At 32.7% G+C, this 17,943-nt stretch overlaps 2 protein-coding genes across 2 annotated transcripts; both read right to left on the bottom strand.

Moving 5' to 3' along the window:
* Nucleotides 1–2,321: 2,321 nt before the first annotated feature.
* LOC120078017 (phosphatidylinositol 3,4,5-trisphosphate 3-phosphatase and protein-tyrosine-phosphatase PTEN2A) lies at nucleotides 2,322–9,203 on the bottom strand. The gene is made up of 13 exons (XM_039032190.1): nucleotides 9,045–9,203; nucleotides 8,107–8,603; nucleotides 7,421–7,522; nucleotides 7,282–7,338; nucleotides 7,034–7,099; nucleotides 6,341–6,517; nucleotides 6,119–6,205; nucleotides 5,957–6,021; nucleotides 5,790–5,866; nucleotides 5,046–5,092; nucleotides 3,476–3,606; nucleotides 3,304–3,373; nucleotides 2,322–3,196 (listed from the first exon to the last, which is right to left on the bottom strand). Exons 2-13 carry the CDS (start codon nucleotides 8,551–8,553, stop codon nucleotides 2,678–2,680), a joined length of 1,845 nt encoding a protein of 614 aa, XP_038888118.1. The 5' UTR covers nucleotides 8,554–8,603; nucleotides 9,045–9,203; the 3' UTR covers nucleotides 2,322–2,677.
* A 4,131-nt stretch (nucleotides 9,204–13,334) lies between these two features.
* Nucleotides 13,335–16,461, bottom strand: LOC120078791 (low-temperature-induced cysteine proteinase-like). Its single transcript, XM_039033104.1, has 5 exons — nucleotides 15,758–16,461; nucleotides 15,066–15,301; nucleotides 14,843–14,983; nucleotides 13,865–14,317; nucleotides 13,335–13,723 (listed from the first exon to the last, which is right to left on the bottom strand). The coding sequence occupies exons 1-5, from the start codon at nucleotides 16,287–16,289 to the stop codon at nucleotides 13,625–13,627; spliced, it is 1,461 nt and encodes a 486-aa protein (XP_038889032.1). The 5' UTR covers nucleotides 16,290–16,461; the 3' UTR covers nucleotides 13,335–13,624.
* Between the last annotated feature and the right edge of the window lie 1,482 nt (nucleotides 16,462–17,943).

Raw genomic sequence — 17,943 nt, 5'->3', positions numbered from 1 at the left:
CCTCACCAACCTTTACTATTTAAAGTAAAAAATAAAATAAAATGTATTTAAGAATTTAAACTTCATGTATTGCACATTAAATTGAACTATAATTAATATTCATTCTTATTTTTTCTTACAAAGAAACTCGTACGTTTTGGTGTTGTGCAAGTAATTCCACATTTGACTTGGACTTGGCATTTGAAGTTTTTATCCTTAAAATACTCCTTCATTGCTTGACCCATTAACACCGTATTTATAAATTATAAATTTTAGAGTCATATTGACTCGGTTTGTTTCTATTTTATTATGTTAAAAGAATATATAAATCAATATAGTTTCTCCACTATATGATTTTAAAATTTTGTAATGTTTATAAAAATTGTTAATTTAATTTAATTAGATTGGAGTTGACTTATCAATCGTAGCATTTATATAATATATGTTTTTTTTAAAAATGGATGATCTTTTGTGATGTTGATGTTTCCAATTTATAACTATGATAGTTTCATGTCATATGACTAAGTCCAAGTCAAATTAGATATTTGTATTTTGACCATAAAACTGATATGGAACTTTAATAACTAAATACAAAGAAAATTACTTTATATTACTAAAATTACTTTATATTACTAATATTTTGAATAAATTTAATAATTTAGTGAAGAAGGCCTAAGAATCAACTAAAACCAGTTATTTACTTTTTCTGTCTACTTTATAGGAAATGGTTATAATAAACATAAAAGGCGTATATGAATTTCATTATCTTTTGCATGTGGCTCCTTCAATATTGACATTTTTAGGAAAACTACAAAAGCTATATATGAATGTTAATATCCAATTTAATCAAAATTCACCTAGATCAACAAATTGAAAAGTTTAAGCATTGATTAATCATTTTGGTTTTTGAAAATTAAGTCTATAAACGCTTCTTTTATCTCTACCTTTTTTTTTTTTTTTTTTTGCATGGCTATCTACTTTCTATCTATATTTTCAAAAATTAAGTCAAATTTTAAAAACTAAGGCCTCGTTTGATAGCCATTTTCGGTTTTTGTTTTTAGTTATTGAAAATTAAGCATATTTTCTCCTCATTTCTTACCATGATTTGCATCTTTCTTGTGTACAATGGTTGAATTCTTAGCCAAATTTCTCCAAAAACAAATTTTTAAAAGCTACTTTTTTAGTTTTCAAATTTTGGCTTGGTTTTTTAAGCTATTAGTAAAAAGTAGGTAACAAAAGAAGAAATTTAGAGACGAAAGTAGTGTCTAAAGGCTTAATTTTCATAAATAAAAAACCAAAAAAAATAAATAGTTACCAAACAGGGTCTAAGCAGTTCTTAAAAAATTATTTTGATTTTTGAAATTTGATTCAGAATTCAACCTTCTTACATAAGAAACATAAAACACATAGTAAGAAATTGAGAAAAACAAATACAATTTTCAAAATTAAAATTGAAAAACAATGTAACTATCAAACGAGGTGATGAAAATGACCATAGGATAATGAATATATTTAAGTTTAATATTTGTTTAGTTAGTTGTTAATTCCGATTAATTAGTATTTTAGAATTAATTAATTAATCTATCTTATTTTCATATATAAATAGCCAATTTGGGATTGTAATAGAATTATCCATTTTAATAGAACATTATTCTTTAGAAAGTATTTTCTCATTTTAGAGATGAATTCTCCTTATTTGGCCATAATACTTATTCCACTGCACCACGAGGCTTCGGTGTAATGGAGTTAAATGGAAGAGTTTGTTGTACGTGTATTACACACATACATACATCCCAACAAAGAAAAACGAATAGCTTAAATTTTGGAAAGAGTACCTTTTTAGTCCACGAGTTTTTTGGAATAAGTGCATTTGATCCTTGAAGTTTTAAATTAGTCATTTTAGTCCCAAATTTTCAATTATTTAAATGCTAATATAACTTGCTAACTAAGTTGATTATTTGGATTTAGATTTGTCTCGTGAAGTTTGTCTCTTGAAATTTGTCTCCTGAAATTACTTCATGAGAAATAAACTCAACTTCACGTCATTTCTGTCTTTTGTCTCATTAAGTTCGTCACACAAGACAAACTTCACGAGAAATGAACTCAACTTCACGTTTTTTCTCAAACTTCATGAGAAATGAACTCATCAAACTCCACGTCATTTTTGTCTTTTATCTTGTGAAGCAAACTTCATGAGACAAACTTCACGAGAAATGATCGAATTGTTTTTAACGAAGAGAACCTTTTAAACCTATTATTGAAAACTTAAAGACTAAAATGGCTAATTTGAAACTTGAGGGACCAAATGCACCTACTGCAAAAACTTAAAGATTAAAAAGATATTTTTTCCAAAATTAAAATCCATTTCATTTGTCCACATGGCCAAAGGCACTCTACAAGATAAGACAAGCTGATTCAGCAAATTACAAGCCTAAATGACAGAAAAACCATGTCAAACAGTCTTCTGCACTTGAGCTTTATTGAACTTTATAGAACAGTATCGTCTTCAAAACGAACTTAAATAACTTCTTTTTTTTTTTTTTTTGACATGCTATCTCAATTCAACAATAAACCAGATACTGAGACAGACTTTGAATTTACAACCCAAATGAATGAATCTTAAGGTTCACCTGCAGCACGGTTTTTATGTACAGACGATGGGCCGTGGCTTGGGGCGAATAACATTGTGCCTTCTCATTTAGTCACTCTCATAGTCTTCGTCGTCGCCAAATGTGAAAACAGAAGCATCAGCAGCCATTGCCTTGAATTCACTTTCTGAGTTTGGAACTTCTGGGAGAGAATCAGATCTTCCGACTCCGTCACCTTTTTTATCGCTGGCAGGAGCAGTCTGTTTAGCACCACCATCTCCCAGGGAAACTTGCTTTGTTGCATGTGATAAACTCGCAACATCATCCGATGAAGTCATACTCGTTTGAGATTTAGATGTTGTCTTGACAGCTGATCCTTCAGCCCCTGAACCAGAAGTTGCCTCCTTCTTGCTCTTTGAAGAACCACCTTCTGATTCACTATCAGAAAATACATCATCTTTATCATTAGTTCCTGATTTTCTGTTTTGGTTCCCAGAAACTTCATTTCCATCCGCTGCAGAAGGTTTTGAGCCTGAGCTTTCATCCGACTTTTTGGTAGTATTGTCCATGTTGGGTGACGTATCTACTAGAACAACCTCCACCTGAAATCCAGGGGACGGTAGTTTCCTCTACAAAAAGCAAAATAGGTATTTTTTTAGAACGGTAAACACGTAACAACTCGTAATAAGTATAATACCCAGTTATTTACACGACACAATTAAACTTCAGTACTCACCTTGTCGAACCCATCAAGATCATTCGTGTAGAGCATTTTCCGATTTTCAGTCATGGTTGTGTTTAGCCAACTGAAAATAAAACAGATCAGGTAAACTCAACTGAATTCCTTTACACTACTTAAAAGAAACCCAAGAAGCCGAGTGTTGGGGAGCGGGATTCAGATCATTTACCAATAGAAATCTCCTTGGCGGTCATGGAAATGAACCTTAAAGTCCCCACACAACTCAGCTAGACCAGGCTCCCCAGGCAAGGCGAAGACCATTATCCCCTTCTTTGGTGCAGTAAACCAAAAATCTTCTGGCTACAGATATTAACTACGTTAGTGAGGCTTACAAAGGACTATTACAATAATGTCTAAATAGAAAAAGAATACATTCATTTTTTTACAATGTCTAAATAGAAAAGGTCTTATTCTTTAACATTTTCTTCAATGTTCTTTTTGAAGTTATAGTGACAGAAGTACTAAGATGCTAAACGGAAGGGAGCATAAGCCTGAAGTTAAAAGTTTGTGCCTTTTGCCTAAGCTCCTAGGTGTTGAGAAGGGAAGAATCGTTTTATTCCAGCCTATCCTGTGTCTTATTCTCGTAAGAAAGGAACCTTTTCTTCATTCCATCAATGTTTTGAGGAAATTCTTTGAATTCAGATTCACTTGAAGAAAGATATGAAAAGCTTTTTAGTACCCTCTTATCAAAATGTAGCCTTTCCACCACCTATCTTAACCCAAAATAACCATAGTCTTCACTCCTTTGGATCCAAATATAGGTTTAACAAGAGGAGTTGTTCACTCGACAAAGAACCCTACACCTCATGGTAATGTCTCTCATCAGACTCCAAGGTAAGTTTGAGTGGTGTGGAATCAGTCATTCAGCCCGTGGATCTCAGTATCGAGGCCGATGTTCTAAGAAAATTCTTCTTCCGAAGCTTTCAACTCACTATTTCCAGATTAAGACAAGACGACTCCTATTCCTTCATCCATCCCGGCCAAATTTTCTCCGTCGATAGAACCATGTGGTCTTGAGTTTCGTGAAATTCCTTTGGCTTAAGAAAGAATGTGCAACGGCTTAGCTTTGGAAAGTTTTGTTGTCTTCTATGAGGTTATTGATCGACTCACGTGAAGAGCATTTTTACTTCTTTCCTGGGGATGGTTCTTCCATAGCTTCTTTTTATGGGAGTTCTTGAAAGGATGAAGAAATTTTCAAGTAGTGCAGATTTGGCTTGAAGTTTGGAGTTTGATGGAATCAATTTATTTGATATTGAGAAGCTTTCTCATTTTGTTGCAACAGGTTGCTTGTGGTTGGTTTTAAAAGGTTATTTGTTGATTGATATTTGGTGATCAGTTATTGGATTTCATTGGACGATTTGAAATAGCTATTGGTTTTCGGTGTTTGATGGAGGCCTTAATCATAGGTTACATCATTCATTCACAAGCTCTCTAAGTCTTTCAGACAAAGATATTAGAAAATTCTTGGTTCTTTAAATGTATATTTATTTTCTTGGTTAATCTTTACAAGTTGTATTATACTTTCTCTCCCTTCCAGAGTTCGTATCCTAGAACAACATTTGTTCTTTTTCATAAATGAGAAGTTATTTCTTGTTAAAAATAATATATATGGAACTCTGATGCCAGAAAGACAGAAAAGACTTTGACTGATACTCTCAAAAATCTTAAACTAGATCCATTATTGTTTGCAAGTGAGGCTATTCTCAGTCCCCTACTTTTGAAAATAATCAAATACATACCGAGAGACTTTTGGTTCTTGGATGCATTTTAGTGGAGAACAGAACACCTGCCAATTAGGGAAAGCATTAGAGCAAACTACTAACATTATTTGGATTCTAGATATTTTAAACCCCATTGATAGTTTCATTCTATGCTTAAAGACGAGACTTAAAATCAAAATTAATCATCAAAAGTAACAAACATAGTTAAAAACTATGAAGCATGGACACAACTAATTTCAGACACGTGAATAGACGTTTGGGACACTGCCAGGACATGCCTGAAATTTTTTTTAAAGAGAAAATGGTCCAACCTTTTACATTGGACCCAAATAGACCAAATCAATTATATGTTAAACTAGATTTAAAAGAACAAAAGAAAAGACCATTTTTTTAACCAAAGATAAAAAAACATAAACAAAAAAAAACTGAAGTCAGAAACCTGAACGTTTCTATCTCCTATAATTGTTGATTAACTTGACATTCTGTGTCTTTTTTTTTTTTTTGTGGTGTGTATTTAGTATTTTATGTTAAATTTATCTATATTGTAAAAATAAGTAATAAAAAAAAAAAAAAAGAGTGTATCCCCGATGTATTTGTGTCTTAGTTTTTTTCAAATTGGCGTATCACCGTGTCGTATCGTGTCCGTGGTCCGTGTCCGTGCTTCTTAGTGAAAAATAAAGAAAACAAAGGCAAGGACAAATATGACACCATAAATTATCGGAATAGTGAACTTCTTGGCTGAAAGGAGAATTGTAGATATACCATTATGGTCAGATACAGTAATGGAAGGCCTGATCCAATATGGGCATCTGTGGAGACGAAACCCTCTAAGCACACACCTGCAGAATATTTAATGTGAACATGCTAACTGTAAAGGAAAACAAGAGTAATTGAGAAATAGGAATGATATTAGAGATAAAGAATCATACCTGCGACTGGGAGGATTTTCTCCATTGAAGTATGTTAGAATACGCTCAAAATATTTGACATACCTCTAGAAAGATAGAAAACGATATTATGATAATATTTTAGAAGCTTTTGACATATGAAAAGACTTGATACAAAATTCTCTGAAGGTAATTTTCACTAACAATCTGACTTGGTAAGATCAGGCCTTTGCCATCAAAACACCTTCTCTGGTTGTAGTATTCGATGGATTCTTCAGCGGTTGGAAAGAACTGCAAAAGAGGCAAGCATGCAAAAATCAAAAAAACAAAAAAAAAAAAAAAAAACAACAGAATTAAGAGAGAATCAATATGGAACATTTTTCCATAACTTCCCCAAATTTTTAGATCTAGACAACAAATCCAAACCTTAAGAAATAGAAGAAGACTGGAAATCATCAAGCCTGTCCTGGCCATTCCTGCCTTGCAATGCACAACTACTACATTTTCAATATCATCCTTCAGCCATGAATAAGCACTTTGGCAAAATGATATTATGAGTTGAACTGGCGGACAGTTATGGTCATCAAAAGGAAAACAAGCCACCTGAAGAAAAATCCCAGATTACCATCCATGTCAATTTTTCAACTATCTAGAGAAAAACAAGCGATCTAGAAAACAATCTCAAAAAAACAAAAATGGAAAAAAGAAAAAAAAAAAAAAAAAAAAAAANAAAAAAAAAAAAAAAAAAAAAAAAAAAAAAAAACCCAATGACGTATATGCTTGAAAGTATCAATTAAAAGGGTCTTCTTAAAATCTTTCAGATGAACCAAAGAAATTAAAGATTAAAAATGTCAAAAAGAAAACAGCATATAAATTACATAAATGTACATTAAAGTAAAGAACACACGATATATTCAAATATACTATAACTTTCACTCAGCATGGGAACCGAGTTTCTGGTCGAGAGAACCCTATTGGAACTACAATTAGTAGTTTTCACGTTCAACAAACCTTATTTGACTGCTTGTAATGCTTCATAAGTTTCATTATGAAAAGAATTTGTGACCCCACCCCCATAAAAACTCAGAATATTAATGATAATAAGAGATCATCACGAACCTTTCCTTCAAATAATGAAGCATCATATAGCCTCTCCGAACAAAGATTATATACTTTGTATTTTCCCTGCAGATAAAATAAGAATACAAAACATGAAAACATGAAATGGCAAATCTACAATGCAGATCAATCATGGAAAGACGATCATCTGACAACAGAGTCCAAACGATAAGTAGTTTAAAAAATGAAATGTATCGGGAAAAAATTAAAACAGAAAAAATGCATATCATGGACAAATCCATACATACCTTGTGATGTGTTTCAAAGAACTTGATGACTTCTTCCATATGGTTCCTGTAGAAACCCTGCCTCACAAGTCATATATATTAGAATATCATTCAAACAGAAAATAATGTAAGTCATACAACACGAGTAACAGGGAATAACCTCAACATAACCGAAAAACCCTGAGCTCATGTCACCAGCAGGAAAACCCATAGCAATGATATTTTCAGTAATATAAGTCATATCCAAATCAAATCCACCTTCCTGTAAGAAGAGAACCTTTATAATCATATCATAATAACATAAAAGTAAACACGCATAAAATGTAGGGAATACTTTAACCAGAACCAAATAGTCTTCTCTATATGTTATATGATATCACATTTTGTATTATAAGAAAAAACAAACAAGCATCTGGTATTCCCATTACTCTTATTCATTGATACAAAAAGGAGAACAACGGGACATAATGTACATATTAGAAGTCTAGAAGTTTACATTACATACACACTTACTCAATACTAAGTCAATAAATGCTGTTAGACATATAACATCCAATTTTAGTCAGACAGATATAACTGCTGCTTGAGGTCCAAAATTTGCATTTTCTGCTTTCATTAAAAAAATTTAGAATGCCAAAATGCAAATTACAAACTTCTGCAATCACATCACTACTCCGCGAAGACTGCAAACATAAAATGTTATCTTCCTCTGATCCAAAAACAAATTAGGTTCAGCCATATGTACTGTAAAGCTCAGACGAGAAAATAGTATATACATATATAACTAGCAGTAAAAACTTATAAAATGGTCACATAAGAAAGAAGCTAATGGTATGTGGGAAAAACCTGGTATCTTCGCTTATTTTGGGAGACAACATGACGAGCTTTAACTTGTACAGCCTTTACAGCACTCTTTGAAGAGTCAACCAACCCTCTTGTAATTGATCCCACAAAACTGGGCTGGGCAGGTTTAGAAGTTCCATCTGGGGAATCATTAGGTGGAGCAGATGATTTTGGAGACAAGTTCAAACCTAAGCCACTAGTAAAACGTGCAAAAGCTGACTTCCCAGCAGCATTATCAGTCGCTCCAACTTGTGAAGCTGACTGTGGTTGAGAAATTTTCAAGTTTTTCGCCCATGAAGTTATGCCACTTGGAGATAGCTTAGATGTTGCATCACGGGCTACATTATCCATTCCAGTGGTAGCAGGAGCCTGAGGCCGTACTTCTGGCGGCTTAGTTTCCGAGGAATTAACAGTAGGTGATGTTTGGGAATCAGTAGAATTTGGATCCATTATATGACTAGAGATAGTGTCAAGAACCCCACATAAGCATTACTCCTCGTCTGCAGGAAAAATCACCATGAGAAAACATAGAAGACAAAGAAGCATTTTAAAATGATCATCTTAGATAATGCCAAAGGCAAAAATCCTCAAGCTATACATAACAAGCACAGAAATGCCATCAAATTCAAGGAGCAAGAACACTTCCAGTGGAAAAATTCATTTCGTTTTCAGAAAGACAGAGAGAGTCACAATTAAGCTACCCTGCCGCTGTCATCATTATCTCAAAACTACAGACAACTCTTTATTAAAAAAGAAATCCATAATTAGAAACAAAAACAAAATTGAGATCAAAATTCACAGAGAAATAATGAACAGGGGAAAAACCCATTAACTATACCATCACAAGATCCAAGAAAATTAAAAACACTAACAGAGTGAATAAGTAAAATACTGAAATGAACCCATTAGAATCAAGCACAAAGAGTGCAATCTCATCTTACCCAGAGAAACACAACAATAGCTGAACAATCCAAGGCGAAAAAGGGTGAGAAATTTTCAAAGAGGGAAGTCGATTTAGGGTTTCGAACGTGGGAGGGAGCAACAGAGAGAGGGAGGTGGAGCGGTGAAACTGAAAATCGCCGTGGTTTTGAAGGAATGGGTGAAAGGGTCATTTCGTTCTCGACACGGTCCCCCAGTCAATGCATCGTGTGGTGGCGATCTAGCTTTGGTGATGATCGAGAAATCGGACGGTGCAGACGAATTCATGCTTGGAATATAACAACGACCGTTGGATTAGATTACTTATTATTTTAACCGTGGATAAGTTTGACCCAGATGTGTCCTGTCCGCTCCCAGGGCCTTGGCGTTTCGTTTCCATCTTGCGATTTTTTTTATTATTATTTTAATGCTTTTTGTTAGTGTAGGCTTTTAAGTTACATTTGTTGCATTTATTTTTTCATTTATATATTATGTTACGATTTAATGGCATCATGTTTGGATATGCCTACATTTTCTCTTTAGTCTTTCGAGAAAGAAACTCTTTTTCCTTTTTATTTCCATTCAAGGAGAAATCGCAACAAAACCACTTATGGTACTAAATCACTCTCATTTATAATTTAACACGTTATTATTCATTTATTCTGTAAATTTTACATCAATTTTAAATTATATTTTTGTTGTAGCTATTGAATGGAGGTAGCGTAGTACAAAAACAATTCTTCAATGAAACTATTAACCTTTGAATGGTAATAAGTGTGTTATCTATGGAAGTTATGTTTGAATCAACCACTTGAAAGAAAATTTACTATCTTTTTTTTCTATATCATTTACATTTTATAGACATTATTATTATTATTATTATTATTATATATTTTTTAATTTAGCAACATGTTGATTGGATTTTTTTAAAACAAATATCACAAACAATTACATATCCAACGAAGTGAAATCAATCATAACTACCCAACAAATCCAAATAGGGAAATTATCCCACCAACAACGAGAATCCTCCTCATTTGCTGTCCAATGAACAATTCCATCAGCTACCATATTCTAGGATTGTTAGATTTGACGTCTCCTTTTGTATCCCCATGAATAGAATGCCTTCCTCACAAATTTCACTGATTTATCTATTAAATCACTAATTGACCCAAAAGTTTAAACTGATGGTTGAAGGTAAATTTAATTTTACATCATCTAACACTTCTCAGCTGTGAGCTTGAAATATGTAGAAAAGTCAAACAAAAACAAGTGAAAATCAATATTAAATAAAGAAAAATAACATTGCAGGGACTTAAACACACAGTGACCTCTTTGGACCACCTACTTTGATACCATTTTAAATCGCTAATTAAACCAAAAGCTTAACTTATGGATGAAGGTAAATTTAACACAGAATCATCTAACATTATCTTCTTCCTCGCCCGTTAATAAACGCACAATAATCATATTGTCCAACTCCATTGCTAGATGCATATGTACCAATGAACCCACCCCTAATTAGTTCGAACTTTAACCATTTAGCTTAAAATATATATATTTAACTAAATGAATTATAAGTAGAAAAAAGAAATTAGTAATCAATCACCCATCAACATGTCATTATTTTAAAATGAATGAAATAATAATAAATTATTAAAATATGAACGAATTGTAAATTGATATGCATCTCAAATTAAGGTCAACTTAGGTCATATAGCAATTAAACTGAAAATGCTGTAATTTGACCTAAAGTTCAAAGCTCAAAAGAGTTGGGGCTAGTTCCAACAATGTCAGTAAAAGGTTAGGCTCAGTCAAAGAAGCTCACACAATACCCATGGGGCTCTATTAGGAAATATCTTCATTTTAGAGTTTTTGAGGCATTCATGGAGAACCTATGGATTTTGAAAAGAAAAAATAGAAAATCATATAGGGAACTCACAAAAATCAGATGACTCTTCAAGATACAAAAACTTGACCAAGTTTGCTAAAGCTAGAAGTAATTAATATTAGGTTAAAAATCACTTTTAGTCTCTAAACTTTCATAAAAGTAATAATTTAGTCATTGTACTTTCAATTTTATAACAATTTAGTCATTGCATTTTACTGTGTAACAATTTAGTCTTTGTACTTTAAAATTTGTACCGATTTAGTCCTTATTATAGAAATTAGTGTTAAGATTTAATGAGATTTATTGCATTAATAAACCGATAAATTAGTTAGAGACTCGATATTTTTACAAAATACAAAGTGTAAATCATAAAATAATAAAAATTGACATATAATTTTGTTTTTTTTTTTTTTTTACGTTAGGGAATAAATTGTTGCAAACTTGAAAGCATAAGGATTAAAAGTCTTATATACTAAAGTTCAAGGACTAAATTGTTGCGAAATTGAAAGTACAGGAACCAAATCAATACAAACCAAAGTTTAATGGCTAAATTGTTACTTTCATAAAAGTTCAGGGGTAAAAGTGTTTTTTAATCTTAATACTATTACAAATTCAAGTTGAATTTCATGAACTAAGGGTGTGCTTGGAATGTATTTTCAAGTATTTAATTTAAAAAATAAGTCATTTTTGTAAGAAATTGGACTGTTTGGTAACCATTTATAATATCTTTTAAAGTACATTTTAATCGATTTTTATTAAAAATGTTTAAATAAAAATGAGTTTTTAAAAAAACATGTTTTCCTTAATTCAATTCGAACACAAAATTTGTTGTGAGAATGTATTTAGGTTGACACAATTTCATGTAACTAAGTAATAAATACATGTTAGTGAAATGTTGAAGTTTTAATTAAAAGTTTGAAAATAGTATATAAATTTTTATTAATGTAATAAATAAATATTATTTAAACTTAGTGTTTGTTATCATAATTATTTAAAAGTAGTAAAATAAATCATTTTCAATAATATATAAGGTACTCACAAAAATATTTTAGTGGATACAATATTTTAAAATATAATATATATAATTGATATTATAGGTATATTTATAATTATTGTTTATATTAAAATGGCGTGTCTCATGTCTCTAACCTTTTTTTTAAAAGGTGTAGAATTGCAATAAAATAAAGTGGAGCTCATAGTTCAAAGTTAAAGGCACATTCAAACCACAAAACATCAAAGGAATTAAGTGAAGAACAAGCATTAAACAAACAAACCAATTACATAGAAAATACACACACAACTAAAGAAAAAAGTCCTAGAGAGGAGAACCTACTTGAGTCCCCTCGATATAAGCCCCAAGCTATTGAGAACAATAAAGAAAAATCTCAGACCGCACAATAGGATGCAAGGTAGCTCCATGAACACAAACATTATGTTCGTGCCAAATATGATAAATAAATCATGCTAAGTGACTTTCCAGACCTTATGCCTTAAACGATTAGCTGCATTAAAATGACAAATCCAATTGAACGTTGTATCCCAATAAACGATCATGTGGGAACAACTCTCCATAAGAGCATGTCCCCTAGACAAAGGGCAATCAAAGAATAAATGGTCTCTAGTCTCAACTCTACCAGTGGAGGCACACTAGGAACATCGCTGTCTATAACTAATTTCGAATAGAAAGTCAAATAATAAAAGAATGTCTGGGAATATTACTTCCAAACCAAAGATGGTTAGATCAAGTCACCATAGGATGTCTAGGGTGCAACGACTCTCAGGCATTAGTGACTAAAAAACACTCCCGAATGGCAAAGGAACCAAGTCACACGAACCTCCTCGTCTTTATAGTATCTTCCTTTGAGTGTTTTGAATAAGAGGCTATCCGATTTTCTCAGGATACATCAACTATGCTTTGCACGATTTCTTGATTAAAAAGAGTTGTATCCTTGAAGCTCATCCCCTACTAAATCTTTGTTCTTATCAGGGCCTTCCTTTTATCCATCGAGAACCCCATCAAAATCGAGCAGAACATTGATTGAACTCGTTGCAAAAACTTTGAGGTAGATGAAACAACTTAGTTTGGAATTGAATGGATTATGCCCTAAAAACTTAGAAAAACAATATTTGTTTAAAACGACAATATTCTAAAATAATTATGAGAAAACAAAGTAATTAGGATAAAACAAGTACAATTAAAAAAAATCAATGTTAAAAACCCACCAAACAGTACTTTGCAATGTCAAAATACTTTCAAATCTGAACGAAATTTGTAGAAACTAGAAATACAAACACAACTAACCAAAATAACACACGAACAATAGTAAATAACAATAATAACAAAATAAAAACATTTTCCTTTTTTCAGTTTTTAAAATTTCAAAAGAACAACCACATCCAAGACTAAGAGTAAGAGTAAGAATTGATAAATATATACAATTTATCTTCAAAGCAAATGAGATGGAAGTTTGTTACAAGTTTTCGCCCGAGGAAACTTTATATACAATGTCACCATCAATATTTGAAAGACCAAGGTGAATTATAACACAATCAAAGTTCAATACTGTAAAAAGAAAATAAGCCCCACGAGAGCAGAGACAAATAAATGGGGAGGATCTCATCAAGTTTCCACTTCTAATAGCTTTCTGTACTCTAGACCTGTGTTCAAATGGTTGATTTCAGGGACGACACCGACCACCATTGCCAGACTTCTCAAGCACCAACGAACAACTCCCCAAACTTCTGAATTCCCTTCGTACGTTTCGCAGGAAGCCGCTTCAGCAGTTTGACTCCCATTGTGCTGTCTTTGTCCTGTGTTTCATCCATTTACAATGATTAGATTATATCAAACATGAACTTGATTGTTGAATGAGTATCATGAGTTAACAGGACAAGGACAAGGAACTCATTGAAGAATAAGCATTGGTTAGAAAACTATGTGATGTGACTTACGATTAGGCAAGTTCCTGCCTCAAGGTCACAGATGGGATATTCATGTGGACAGCAACTGTAATGGTCATCACAACAGGTTGCGGACTCGAGTGGGCAGCATCCCCAACCAAAGCAGGTGCTTCCATACTGATAGATACAGCAGCAGGTAGTTCCTTCCTCACACGAGTAGTAGTCGTCGCATTCTGTCGGGGGCTTGACAGGAGATGGTGGAGAAGCAGCAGGTTTTGGAGGGTTCGATCCGGTTTTGATGGGGTATGAAGGCTGTACTGCTATACCACATTTGCCTGTGGTAATGTTGGCCACATTTCTCTCCAACCTGATATAACCACTCTCTCCCCAGTTTTTACCCCATGAATTCCTCACAATCCAATAATCTGTACCATTTTCTGTACCATATCCAACCGCAACAACACCGTGATCCAGATTGGTTCCGCAACGGCCAGTGAAGACTCCCTGAATTGATGTATAAACACAAATTGTCTTCAAACACTTAACACACACAATCACAACACCTTGAATGATGCATAAGCACAAATTGACTTTAAAACACACAACAAATTAATCTCAAATAAGCGTTTGTGTCGGGGTCCATAGTGATGCACCCTGGTTGATATAGCTAACATCCGGTCTAATAATAAACTCTCTAATCCTAGAGATGCCTTGATCTTATATTCTCTCTAATAATAAATTGTAGTTTGAAACACCTATCATTTCACAAGCCTGGATGATGCACAAATACATATTGTTTTTTGTCTTCAAAACACACACACACACACACAACAGTTTAAACTCGACTTGAATATCGATTCCTAAGCCTGAATGATGCTTAATCACAGACAGTCTTTAAAACAAGCATACACACAACAGAATATGCTCGAATAAGCATTTAAAATAGATATTCTTTCCTAGGACAGAGATGTCAAAGCCTTTGCTTAGTGAAACAACATTCAAGAAATTGTTCAAAGTTGAAGAGATTACCGATTGGTAAAGTTGGAAGGCTCTGCCACCAGCTTCAATGGCAACACTAACTGGTTGATTTGCCACAGCCTTTTTCAAAGAGCTCTCATCATTCTCAGGAACATCTTCAAACCCATCTATGGTTACAACCTTGGCATTTTTCTGTTGACAAAACATTAGCAACCAAGTCAAATTAGGATGTCAGGTAAGATATATGAATCAAATGAAGCCGATCCGAACAAACCCGGTTGGGATCACAAGCGGCATCATGGCCCTTGTAAGGGTAATCTTCCTCAGTGTCAATTCCACCATTGTCAATGATGAACTGGAAAGCATAGTCCATAAGACCACCATTGCACCCCATGTTATATGATTTGTCACAGTCCACAAGTTCCTGCTCCGACAGAGAGATCAATTCACCAGTGACGATTTGGTTAATTCCTTCCACTGCAGCAACTGTCGAGAAAGCCCAACAGCTCCCTTCATTCAAAACATAACCCAGTTACGTTAATTACCATCCAGGAATAGCCATTATTAAAACAATCCTCGAAGATAAAAGGTTACTTGGAAAACAAGTTTTGATCGGAAAGTTTTTAACGCATTTTCTGGTTTGATCGATAATCATCAACAAATCCTCAGAGATTAAATGAAGCTAGTTTTAACAGATATAAATTATGATCAGGGTTGAACATTGGCCAATATCTAATGAATCTATTTGTGAAAAATATTCCCTATAAATATGGATCTCGTAACAAATTTCCAGAGAAACTCAGCACCAACTCAAACAGACGCAAATCGATAACGACTTGTCGTTTACAAGAGTCAAAAGAACAAAGACCAAAGGAGAAAACGAAAAGAAAACACAAAATCCAAGCATCATTCCCATCGGATTAGTCCAACAAAAAATGGTTAAAAAAAAGAGGAAAAAAAACTCACCACACTGTCCTTGATCTTTAACAGCCGCAACAGCGCCCTTCTTTCTCCAATCAACATGATCCGGAAGATCATCGCCGAGCGCCGCCGCATACCTACCGCTCTTGGCGGCGGATAAGCGAGGCTTCCCGGGGAATCGGCCACCCAAAAACCTTGCCCGATATTCCTCATTGGTGAGATCGGCAAAACGGGTCAATCCAACCTTATACGTCCGCGATTCCCGGTTATGTTCATCAATGAACCTGAGATTATCCTTGAAAATCTCAAATCGCCTCTCCTTCTCGCCGAGAGCATTGTAAGCTTTCCTATGATGGACCAACCAGGACTCGTACAGAGCCGCAACCTCGTCGTCGGTCCGTTGAGGGGATCTTAGGTGATCAGAATCGGCAATATCGGGGATACCCATGTGGTGTTTTGCGTTTTCATCGATGATGGAGAAGGTGGATGAATGAGAAGCCGATGAAAATGGGGAAAAACAGAGGAAGAGGGCTAGAAAAGCGAGGGTGAGGAAGGAGAAAGTGGAGGAAATCGCCATGGTTGAGGGATTTGGGAGAAAGAGAAATGGGTATGAAGGGAAAGTAAAGGTGAATGGAGAATTAAATAGGGAAGTTGAGAAGAAGAGATGGAATTTGGTAAGGAAGTCCGCAATTGCAGAGAATATTTGCAAGTTCGAATTTGTTTGAAAACTCCACGCTGTTCCCGGGGTTCTCCATAAAGATTCTAAATTTAAATAAATAAATAATTTTGAAATAAAAATCTCAAAACTAAGATGATGTGGATAATGGATATTGCCCAGTACTTTTATTCCTATTTTATTACAGAAAAAAAATATATCTTTTTTATGTAGTTTTCATTTGGTCTAAATATTACACATTTAGGCTTTGGGTTATTGTAGCCTTTAAAACAATTCTGTTTTCTGAAAAATAAATTGTAAAAAAAAAGTAAATTTGTGTTTGGTAAAATTTATTTTTAAATTAGAAAAAACTAAAGTTGGATAAACTAATACTAAATTGGTTTGATTCAATTATATGAACTAAATATACTTAATTATTTTAATTATTTTCATATTGATAATTAATTACGATATATATCTTTTAAAATTTTATATGATTTGAATTTCAATCAATTAAAATTTAAAAATATATGTGAAAAATATATTAATATGAAAGAGTATTTTTAATATATTTATTTAAATGGTTAAAAAATCAACAAATTTTTAAAAAAGAATTAAAAGCTACTACTATTAACTTTCACATGTTATTTGTAATTTAAAAATTCTACTCATTGCTCCAAATGGAGCTTTAGTTTGACTTCAAAAATGAAGACTAAAAGTCTAAATCACGAAACTTAAATAATCAAATTGAAACAAAAATCAAAGGACGTTATATTCTTTTGAAACCTAGGCTAATTGAAATCAAATTCAAAACTTGAATAAATGTGTTAACTTTTTTCAATAGAAAATTAAACCCAAAATTTAGGAAAAAAAGATATTTTTTATATTGATTTATTTCATGGATCCATAGTACCTAAAATTTATTGGATTTCTTTTTATGGAGTTGTATGTGTGTTTCATGATTCATCCTCCTATAAAAGGGGAATTGAAACTAAAGGAGGTATTTTTTTAAAAAAAATAAAATAAATAAATAAAGCATTACAAAAAAAAAAAAAAAAAAAAAAAAAAGAAGAGATCTATTCTTCATCCAGTAATTTCTTTGGAGTTGAACCCATCTCTAAATTTGGGATGAACATGAATAAATGAGCTGTTACTTACTAAATTTAAAATCAATTTTCAAATAAAGTATCATTTTTTTTTTAAACGGAATCAATTTTTGATGGAGAGTTTTTCTTTCTAAAGAAAAAATTGATGGAGAGCTTAAGAAGTTGGTATTTTAAAAATTAATCAAACTAAATCAAATAGTGTATAGTTTAGAAGATAACATATCAGTTATTATTGTACTATGATTTGATATGGGTTTCAATTTTTATTTCAGTATTTTTTTTTAAAAGAAATATTAATAAAATAAATTTATTTCTCCATGACCATTATGAAATGGACGAAGCTTTAATAATATATGTATATAAACTTTTATTGGAATAATCATACTTTTTTAGATTCATTGAATTACTCATAATATGCTTTGACTTTTATTATTAAATTGATTGAAATTAGTGATTTTCTACACAGAATT

Source organism: Benincasa hispida, chromosome 5 (genome assembly GCF_009727055.1).
Source record: "Benincasa hispida cultivar B227 chromosome 5, ASM972705v1, whole genome shotgun sequence".
Lineage (NCBI taxonomy): Eukaryota > Viridiplantae > Streptophyta > Magnoliopsida > Cucurbitales > Cucurbitaceae > Benincasa > Benincasa hispida.
This window is presented reverse-complemented; position numbering and strand designations above follow the sequence as displayed.

Coding starts and splice junctions, on each gene's coding strand:
- LOC120078791 (XM_039033104.1), bottom strand. CDS start 16,289: ATGGCGATTTCCTCCACTTTCTCCTTCCTCACCCTCGCTTTTCTAGCC. Junction 14,984..15,065: donor CCGCTTGTGATCCCAACCGG/GTTTGTTCGGAT, acceptor TTTTGTCAACAG/AAAAATGCCAAGGTTGTAAC. Junction 13,724..13,864: donor AGGCAGGAACTTGCCTAATC/GTAAGTCACATC, acceptor GATGAAACACAG/GACAAAGACAGCACAATGGG.
- LOC120078017 (XM_039032190.1), bottom strand. CDS start 8,553: ATGGATCCAAATTCTACTGATTCCCAAACATCACCTACTGTTAATTCC. Junction 7,523..8,106: donor AAAATAAGCGAAGATACCAG/GTTTTTCCCACA, acceptor CTCTTCTTACAG/GAAGGTGGATTTGATTTGGA. Junction 7,339..7,420: donor GGTTTTTCGGTTATGTTGAG/GTTATTCCCTGT, acceptor CTTGTGAGGCAG/GGTTTCTACAGGAACCATAT.